Source organism: Eretmochelys imbricata, chromosome 25, assembly GCF_965152235.1.
Source record: "Eretmochelys imbricata isolate rEreImb1 chromosome 25, rEreImb1.hap1, whole genome shotgun sequence".
Classification (NCBI taxonomy): Eukaryota; Metazoa; Chordata; order Testudines; family Cheloniidae; genus Eretmochelys; species Eretmochelys imbricata.
Window position 1 is genome coordinate 4345446 of NC_135596.1, and position 10331 is coordinate 4355776.

A 10331-nucleotide genomic window follows, 5' to 3' on the forward strand; every position below is an offset into this window, starting at 1 on the left:
ATCACTGTATGGGGAGAGGAATCCGTGCTATCAGAACTCCGTTCCAGTTTTCGAAATGCCAAAACCTTTGTCAAAATCTCCCAGGGCATGAAGGACAGAGGCCATAACAGGGACCCGAAGCAGTGCCGCGTGAAACTGAAGGAGCTGAGGCAAGCCTACCAAAAAACTAGAGAGGCGAACGGCCGCTCCGGGTCAGAGCCCCAAACATGCCGCTTCTATGATGAGCTGCATGCCATTTTAGGGGGTTCAGCCACCACTACCCCAGCCGTGTTGTTTGACTCCTTCAATGGAGATGGAGGCAACACGGAAGCAGGTTTTGGGGACGAAGAAGAAGAAGAAGATGATGATGAGGAGGAGGAGGTTGTAGATAGCTCACAGCAAGCAAGCGGAGAAACCATTTTTCCCCACAGCCAGGAACTGTTTCTCACCCTGGACCTGGAGCCAGTACCCCCCAAACCCACCCAAGGCTGCCTCCTGGACCCAGCAGGCGGAGAAGAGACCCCCGGTGAGTGTACCTTTTAAAATACTATACATGGTTTAAAAGCAAGCATGTGAAAGGATTACTTTGCCCTGGCATTCGCGGCTCTCCTGGATGTACTCCTAAAGCCTTTGCAAAAGGTTTCTGGGGAGGGCAGCCTTATTGCGTCCTCCATGGTAGGACACTTTACCACTCCAGGCCAGTAACACGTACTCAGGAATCATTGTACAACAAAGCATTGCAGTGTATGTTTGCTGCCATTCAAACAACATCCATTCTTTATCTCTCTGTGTTATCCTCAGGAGAGTGAGATATCATTCATGGTCACCTGGTTGAAATAGAGTGCTTTTCTTCAGGGGACACGCAGAGGAGCCCATTCCTGCTGGGCTGTTTGCCTGTGGCTAAACAGAAATGTTCCCCGCTGTTAGCCAAGGGGAGGGGGGAGGTTTGAGGGGGTAGCCACGCGGTGGGGGGAGGCAAAATGCGACCTTGTAATGAAAGCACATGTGCTATGTATGTAATGTTAACAGCAAGGTTTACCCTGAAAGAGTGTAGCCACTGTTTTATAAAATGTGTCCTTTTAAATACCGCTGTCCCTTTTTTTTTTCTCCACCAGCTGCATGTGTTTCAATGATCACAGGATCTTCTCCTTCCCAGAGGCTAGTGAAGATTAGAAAGAAAAAAAAACGCACTCACGATGAAATGTTCTCCAAGCTCATGCTGTCCTGACACTGACAAAGCACAGACGAATGCGTGGAGGCAAAGAATGTCAGAGTGCAGGAAAGCACAAAATGACGGGGAGGAGAGGTAGCGGGCTGAAGAGAGTAAGTGGCAGGATGAAGACAGGGCTGAAGCTCAAATGTGCCGGCAGCGTGATGAGAGGAGGCAGGATTCAATGCTGAGGCTGCTGGAGGACCAAACCAGTATGCTCCAGTGTATGGTTGAGCTGCAGCAAAGGCAGCTGGAGCACAGACGGCCACTACAGCCCCTGTGTAACCAACCGCCCTCCTCCCCAAGTTACATAGCCTCCACACCCAGACGCCCAAGAACACATGGGGGGGCCACCGGCCAACCAGCCACTCCGCCACAGAGGATTGCCCAAAAAAAAGAAGGCTGGCATTCAATAAATTTTAAAGTTGTAAACTTTTAAAGTGCTGTGTGGCATTTTCCTTCCCTCCTCCACCACCCCTCCTGGGCTACCTTGGTAGTCATCCCCCTATTTGTGTGATGAATGAATAAAGAATGCATGAATGTGAAGCAACATTGACTTTATTGCCTCTGCAAGCGGTGATCAAAGGGAGGAGGGGAGGGTGGTTAGCTTACAGGGAAGTAGAGTGAACCAAGGGGGGTGGGGGGGGGGGGTTCATCAAGGAGAAACAAACAGAACTTTCACACCGTAGCCTGACCAGTCATGAAACTGGTTTTCAAAGCTTCTCTGATGCGTACCGCGCCCTCCTGTGCTCTTCTAACCGCCCTGGTGTCTGGCTGCGCGTAACCAGCAGCCAGGCGATTTGCCTCAACCTCCCACCCCACCATAAACGTCTCCCCCTTACTGTCACAGATATTGTGGAGCACACAGCAAGCAGTAATAACAGTGGGAATATTGGTTTCGCTGAGGTCTAAGCGAGTCAGTAAACTGCGCCAGTGCGCTTTTAAACGTCCAAATGCACATTCTACCACCATTCTGCACTTGCTCAGCCTGTAGTTGAACAGCTCCTGACTACTGTCCAGGCTGCCTGTGTACGGCTTCATGAGCCATGGCATTAAGGGGTAGGCTGGGTCCCCAAGGATACATATAGGCATTTCAACATCCCCAGCAGTTATTTTCTGGTCTGGGAATAAAGTCCCTTGCTGCAGCTTTTGAAACAGACCAGAGTTCCTGAAGATGAAAGTGTCGTGTACCTTTCCTGGCCATCCCACGTCGATGTTGGTGAAACGTCCCTTGTGATCCACCAGAGCTTGCAGCACTATTGAAAAGTACCCCTTGCGGTTTATGTACTCGGCAGCTTGGTGCTCCGGTGCCAAGATAGGGATATGGGTTCCGTCTATGGCCCCACCACAGTTAGGGAATCCCATTGCAGCAAAGCCATCCACTGTTACCTGCACATTTCCCAGGGTCACTACCCTTGATATCAGCAGATCTTTGATTGCGTTGGCTACTTGCATCACAGCAGCCCCAACAGTAGATTTGCCCACTCCAAATTGATTCCCAACTGACTGGTAGATGTCTGGCATTGCAAGCTTCCACAGGGCTATCGCCACTCGCTTCTCAACTGTGAGGGCTGCTCTCATCTTGGTATTCATGCGCCTCAGGGCAGGGGAAAGCAAGTCAAAGTTCCATGAAAGTGTCCTTACGCATGCGAAAGTTTTGCAGCCACTGGGAATCGTCCCAGACCTGCAACACTATGCGGTCCCGCCAGTCTGTGCTTGTTTCCCGAGCCCAGAATCGGTGTTCCACAGCATGAACCTGCCCCATTAGCATCATGATTCCCACATTGCCAGGGCCCGTGCTTTCAGAGAAATCTGTGTCCATGTCCTGATCACTCACATGACTGCACTGACGTTGCCTCCTCGCCCGGTATCGCTCTGCCAGGTTCTGGTGCTGCATATACTGCTGGATAATGCGTGTGGTGTTTAATGTGCTCCTAATTGCCAAAGTGAGCTGAGCGGCCTCCATGCTTGCCTTGGTATGGCGTCTGCACAGAAAAAAGGCGCGGAACGATTGTCTGCCGTTGCTCTGACGGAGGGAGGGGCGACTGACGACATGGCTTACAGGGTTGGCTTCAGGGATCAACAAAGGGGGTGGCTTTACATCAAGGAGTATTTCAGGCAGGACTTCACAGAGGGTTCCAATAAGAAATGGTGCACCTAAGTTATTGTTCTTATTGGAACCAGGAGGTTAGCCTGGCCTCTGATTGATACATGGCTAGATTTACCTCACTGCACCTTCCCTGTGAGTGACTGCAGTGTGTCCTAGAGGAATGAGTCCCCTAGACGGGGGAGGGGGGGAGGCAAATGAGTACAAAACAAATCTGGTCTATTTCTTGTTTTGATCCACTCCATCTATCTTTTACATCTTTGGCTGGCAGCAGACGGTGCAGAAGGCCTGCATGCCATCCTCATCTCTTGCCTGCCCGGCAGAAGATGATGCAATAGGACTGCTAGCAATCCGTATCGCCTGCCTGCTCACTATAAGACAGTTCAATAGGACTGACTGCAGGACTAAAGAGAATGACCTGATCAAGTCACTCCAAATTTAGTCCCTGCGCCCATGTCTGCCCAGGCGCTCCCAGCCGACGTGGCCAGGAGCACCTCGGACATGATGATGACGGCTACCAGTCATAATGCACCGTCTGCTGCCAGCAGGCAATGGGTTGCTGCTGCTGTGTAGCAATGCCGTACCACGTCTGCCAGCACCCAGGAGACGTACGGTGACAGTGAGCTGAGCGGGCTCCATGCTTGCCGTGGTATGGCGTCTGCACAGGTAACTCAGGAAAAAAGGCGCGAAACGATTGTCTGCCCTTGCTTTCACGGAGGGAGGGAGGGAACGGGGGCCTGACAATATGTACCCAGAACCACCCGCGACAACGTTTTAGCTCCATCAGGCATTGGGATCTCAACCCAGAATTCCAACGGGCAGCGGAGACTGCGGGAACTGTGGGATAGCTACCCACAGTGCAACGCTCCGGAAGTCGACTCTAGCCTCGGTACTGTGGAAGCGCTCCGCCGAGTTAATGCACTTAAAGCATTTTCTGTGGGGACACACACACTCGAATATATAAAACCGATTTCTAAAAAAACGACTTCTATAAATTCGACCTTATTCCGTAGTGTAGACATACCCTGAGGCAGTCTCAGGCATTCAGAGCAGCTCCACGAGAGCAGCAACAAAGGTCCCAGAGCCACTTTGCCGAGTAGGGCCCATTCAGAAGGGCATGATCTACGAGGGCTCTCCATCTGATTGAGGGCTCCCCCCACTCTGCCTACACTGGCCTGAGACAGAAGCGAGCACAGGACTTGGAGCCAGGAACTTCTGGTTAGAAGCTAAAATTTTAATAGGTCATTTTTGGGGGCAGCCTATATATGGGGTAATTTGGTTCCCAGTTTCCTACTACAAATTCTGGACCAGGCCCTGGACTGACATGTGACGTACCTATTTTCAGATCTGTCTACGTACATGGATTTTTAGAGAGATTTGAAAATCCAGCTTTAAACAAAAGTGCTGATGCAGTTTTACTTCTGGTGCTGCTACTCACCACCCCAGCATGTTTGCAGTTGGCTTTGAGCTGCGATTGCTTACAATTAATCCTAGAAAAAGAATAGGTGGACTTGTGGCACCTTAGAGACTAACGAATTTATTTGAGCATAAGCTTTCGTGAGCATCTGATGAAGTGAGCTGTAGTTCACGAAAGCTTATGCTCAAATAGATTTGTTACTCTCTAAGGTGCCACAAGTACTCTTGTTCTTTTTGCGAATACAGACTAACACGGCTGCTACTCTGAAAGCTGTAATTATTTCTAGAGTTATCCTCTTTCACAATTTTAAAAGTTTGCAAGGAGTTAGTGCCCTGCAATATTAAGATGCTGTTGATTCCTGCGGGTAATTTGCCAGGTTAACAGGGACCAAGACATGCCAATCTAAACAAGCCATGGGGAGGAAGAACCAGGGCTGTAGCTAACCATGAAATGCTTGGTAGAAAGTGGACCCAAATTCAGCCCTGGTGTAAGTGGATGAGGCCTCACTTATTCAGGGTACATCTGCCTACAAAGTTAATTCGAGTTGCTGCTCTTGAGTGAGAGCGGCCACTCTCCAGCTGCGGTGTCCACACTAAGCAAAGGAGTACTTGTGGCTCCTTGGAGACTAACAAATGTATTTGAGCATAAGCTTTTGGGAGCTACAGCTCACTTCATTGGATGCATGCAGTGGAAAATACAGTGGGGACATTTTATATACACAGAAAACGTGAAACAACAGGTGTTACCATACAGACTGTAACAAGAGTGATCAGGAAAGAAGAGCTATTACCAGCAGGAGAGCTGGGGGGTGGAGGGGGCCTGAGGAAGCTTTTGTAGTGATAATCAAGGTGGGCCATTTCCAGCAGTTTACAAGGACAGTAGGAGGGGAAATAAACACCGATGCTCCACTGACTCCTGGGTGGAACTAAGACTTCTGGGAGCATGTCCCATAGTTCTTTGCACTTCAGTAACTGCTTCACTGGCCAGCTCTTTGAATTCACTCTCAGTTAATTATTGAAGAACTTGTTTGTTTCTCTGGGCCCATGGGGGGAATTGTGGGAAGGCACAGGAGGACCAGCGGCTCTCGAGTGGAGCAAGCCTGCATCCACACTGCAGAGCGGTGGTGTTAGCAGCTGACAAGTTGTATGAACTCGAGCATTAGTCTGCACTAGAATCATAGAATCATAGAATATCAGGGTTGGAAGGGACCTCACAGGTCATCTAGTCCAACCCCCCGCTCAAAGCAGGACCAATCCCCAATTAAATCATCCCAGCCAGGGCTTTGTCAAGCCTGACCTTAAAAACTTCTAAGGAAGGAGATTCTACCACCTCCCTAGGTAACGCATTCTAGTGTTTCACCACCCTCCTAGTGAAAAAGTTTTTCCTAATATCCAACCTAAACCTCCCCCACTGCAACTTGAGACCATTACTCCTTGTCCTGTCCTCTTCTACCACTGAGAATAGTCTAGAACCATCCTCTCTGGAATCACCTCTCAGGTAGTTGAAAGCAGCTATCAAATCCCTCCTCATTCTTCTCTTCTGCAGACTAAACAATCCCGGTTCCCTCAGCCTCTCCTCATAAGTCATGTGTTCCAGACTCCTAATCATTTTTGTTGCCCTTCGCTGGACTCTCTCCAATTTATCCACATCCTTCTTGTAGTGTGGGGCCCAAAACTGGACACAGTACTCCAGATGAGGCCTCACCAATGTCGAATAGATGGGGACGATCACGTCCCTCGATCTGCTCGCTATGCCCCTACTTATACATCCCAAAATGCCATTGGCCTTCTTGGCAACAAGGGCACACTGCTGACTCATATCTAGCTTCTCGTCCACTGTCACCCCTAGGTCCTTTTCCGCAGAACTGCTGCCTAGCCATTCGGTCCCTAGTCTGTAGCTGTGCAGTGGGTTCTTCCGTCCTAAGTGCAGGACCCTACATTTATCCTTATTGAACCTCATCAGATTTCTTTTGGCCCAATCCTCCAATTTGTCTAGGTCCCTCTGTATCCTATCCCTGCCCTCCAGCGTATCTACCACTCCTCCCAGTTTAGTATCATCTGCAAATTTGCTGAGGGTGCAATCCACACCATCCTCCAGATCATTTATGAAGATATTGAACAAAACCGGCCCCAGGACCGACCCCTGGGGCACTCCACTTGACACCGGCTGCCAACTAGACATGGAGCCATTGATCACTACCCGTTGAGCCCGACAATCTAGCCAACTTTCTACCCACCTTATAGTGCATTCATCCAGCCCGTACTTCTTTAACTTGCTGACAAGAATACTGTGGGAGACCGTGTCAAAAGCTTTGCTAAAGTCAAGAAACAATACATCCACTGCTTTCCCTTCACCCACAGAACCAGTAATCTCATCATAGAAGGCGATTAGATTAGTCAGGCATGACCTTCCCTTGGTGAATCCATGCTGACTGTTCCTGATCACTTTCCTCTCATGTAAGTGCTTCAGGATTGATTCTTTGAGGACCTGCTCCATGATTTTTCCAGGGACTGAGGTGAGGCTGACTGGCCTGTAGTTCCCAGGATCCACTAACTCAGGCTTTAGCTTATACCCTCTGATGGGCCAGAAAACTGGAGTTAGTAGCATCATCACAGTCCAGTTAAGGACGGAGTGTGAGGATAGGACTCAAGCTAGGGACACAACACACATTCTCACTGGAATTTACTGCGCAAGGGAGTTGCAGCCAGTTCCATGAGGGCTGCGTTTAACCCAAGGACAGACAAGTGGAACATCCAGGCGGGAAAACTTGCCCCACATCAAGGCTTTACGCTGGACCCTTGTTACCTCTCCTCCCACCCAAGCCAAGTCAGCCCCTCCCAGGCAGGATGCTTACAATGTTAGCTAACTTGCCACAGGTTTTGAGCGTCTGGATGGCAAAGGAGGAGGACACGTTCTCCATGGAAAGGCCGTTCACCATCACAATGTGATCTCTCGTCCTGGAAAGGAAAGACTCAAGTCAGGCAGATCCCTTGCCAGGGCACAGGGGAGAGTGCGATAAGGCTCCCGAGTGGCTAGGAGCAGCCCCTCAGCCCAGGCAAATGCCTCTGCAGTGACAGTCTAACCCACGTTTCACCCCCGGACAGTCTGCTGATGGGGAGCATGTTCATTTGCAGTTCTGAAAAGGCAGGTCCCACCCCAGAAAGGGCAGGAGACCCTCCCAGGTCCAAAATCCCCATGTCCTCCAATCTGCACCCCCACTGGCCTCTTCCTTCCCCAACTCCACCCCCCAGTCTGCCTCCTGACACCAAGGCAGGAGCCAGCAGCTAGAAAGGCAGATCCCCTCAGGGAGCTAGTGTAGCAGGGACCTTCCCAGCAGCTGCTACTCTCCCCTTCCTCCCACACTAGTGACCCCAGCAGACCTGCCTCCCAACCCCCACGAGGCATGTTCTGAGCATATGACTGGAGCCAGGACCTCCCGGGTTCTAACTGACTCCCTTGCTGACCTTCAGCCAATCATGCCCCTCTCTGTGCCTCAGTTTCCCCTTCTGCAAAACAGAGAAGACGATAGCAACTCCTAGCTCCAGATCAGCAAGTGTTTGAAGTGTTGCTTCCTCTCATGAGTAGAGAGGGACCCGAATCCAAGATACCCCAGAACCTGGGGAAATTTGGATCCTCTTTGCTCACAACGCTTTCCTCAGTGAATCCTTCCGGCTCCAACAGCCACTCACTGGAGCCTGCCAGCTGCTGGTCCACCGGGTACCACATCTGAGACAACGATAGAGGGGTCCCCAGCCAAGCCGCTGGGACGGTCCCTGCCTCCTGAGATGGCGATGCCAAAGCCCCTTCGAGGGTCCTAGTGCGACAGATACATACAAGGTCGGGCTCTGCACAGAGGATGCCGGCTGCAGATGGAAGGGGGAGGGCACGGGGGGTGGGCAGGCATTTCTGAGTGGCTACTTAGCACTGCTGTAAGCCACTTCCCTGGCAGGCCAGTTGCATCGCTGCCACGAAGGGGCTCCTACGGCCAGATTCAGCTAGCTCAGTACCACAAGGAAGCTCACGCTGCTGGGGGGCTGCTTGGCACTGGCCAGGCACTTCTAGGGTCACCCCAGCTGGCTTGCGCTGCCAGGCTGGCGTCAGCAGGGCCCCATGGGGAAGCAGCTCACGCTGCTAGGAGCCCAGTCACATCGGAAGGCAGAGGGCTCCAGCCAGGGGGCTTGGCTGATCCGCAGTGTCACCGCCCACGATGAAAGCCCCGACGCCCACCCTCCCGAGGGAGACAGCGCAGGGCACAAGCCAAGGGGTGGGGCCGGCTCACCTTGCTCAGCGACACAGTGTGCTGCTCCCAGATGACCATCTCCTCCATGGCTGTAACCTGGGAGCCCGGGGAAAACAGGACGGTCAATTAACAACATCAGATTGTTGCCCCAGTCTCCAGAGACGGGGGAGGGGTGGCCAATTTGCTCCTGTCACTTCTCTAGACCCCCAGAGATCTGGGCCTACTAGAAATCACTTTTAGCTGCAAAGAAACAAGCTGACTTTTTCCTAAGGAGGTAACTGGCCATGGCTAGGGCTCCCATGTCCCCCTCCCCCGTAAACCCAGCGTTTACATGAAAGACTTGCCTCTTCAGCTGCAGAGAGAGCATCTCCTATTCAGGGTGCGTCCAGGCCAGGGAAGCTAAGTGCGCTACAAACAGACGGCAACTCTCAGCATACAGAGGTCAACAGCAGGCTCATCTGAACGCAATGAGATCAGATGAAGCCAGGGAGGCAGTGTTATAGCAAGGGACAGAAGCACTGTACATCACTTCATTAACCCGTGCCTCAGTTTCCCCAAACTGAAACAGGGATTATACCAGTCTACATCAACAGGGGATTAGGGAGGTTTATTGATGTTTTTCGAGCATTTAGGGAGAAAGCTTCTTCATTAATTTCTGGAACCTGATACCCATAATGGTTCTGTTTAAAAGGGCCCAGTTTAGTCTGTGTTGTGGATTACACCTGCTGAGACAGTCCCAGATTTGCAGGGTCTAATCCTGAATTCTCCACCAGAAGGGAACAGTGGGAGCGGAGAAAGAAAGTTGGAGGAGGGAAGAGACCAGCAAATTCCACCAGGACTGCATCTACTTATTGTGAAAATCAACATTGCCTTCCCAGAGCCAGTAGCTGCACAAGAGATAGTCAAAAGAAAAGGAGGACTTGTGGAACCTTAGAGATGAACCAATTTATTTGAGCATAAGCTTTCGTGAGTTACAGCTCACTTCATCGGATGTGATAGTCAGTTACCTTACACATGGTCCCTGACTTGAACGAATCTATTCAAACTAGGAAGAAGGACCAAGTTTATCTACAAATCAGCCTCTGACAGTTCCTACTGGATGTTTGTCTATCAAAAGACAACAATAAGTGCAAATATCACTTTTTCCATTCACAGAGCTCAATCCTACGAATACTAATAGCACCATTCACAGCTGGGGAAGCTGAAATGCAAACAGAGACGTGACTAACCCCAGAGCACATGGAGTGACAGAGCCAGGCACAGAACTTAGCCCCAGACCCTTGCCCCATGCTCTGGCATGGAATTAAGCAGCGTGAGGAGGCCAGTGATCCAAGAACAGGTAAGAGCAGAAGCCTGCATGGTTACTTATTGCTAAACA

The 10331-nt window shown here is 50.8% G+C and overlaps 1 protein-coding gene across 1 annotated transcript in view; it reads right to left on the reverse strand.

The window, feature by feature from the left end:
- Window positions 1-9969, reverse strand: part of TJP3 (tight junction protein 3) — a 37798-nt gene extending 27829 nt beyond the window's left edge. Inside the window, exons 1-4 of the mRNA XM_077805456.1 lie at window positions 9961-9969; window positions 8993-9049; window positions 8403-8527; window positions 7568-7670 (exon numbers count right to left, since the gene is read on the reverse strand). Coding sequence (XP_077661582.1) covers window positions 7568-7670; window positions 8403-8527; window positions 8993-9049; window positions 9961-9969 — 294 coding nt within the window. The remainder of the gene's footprint in view (window positions 1-7567; window positions 7671-8402; window positions 8528-8992; window positions 9050-9960) is intronic.
- Between the last annotated feature and the right edge of the window lie 362 nt (window positions 9970-10331).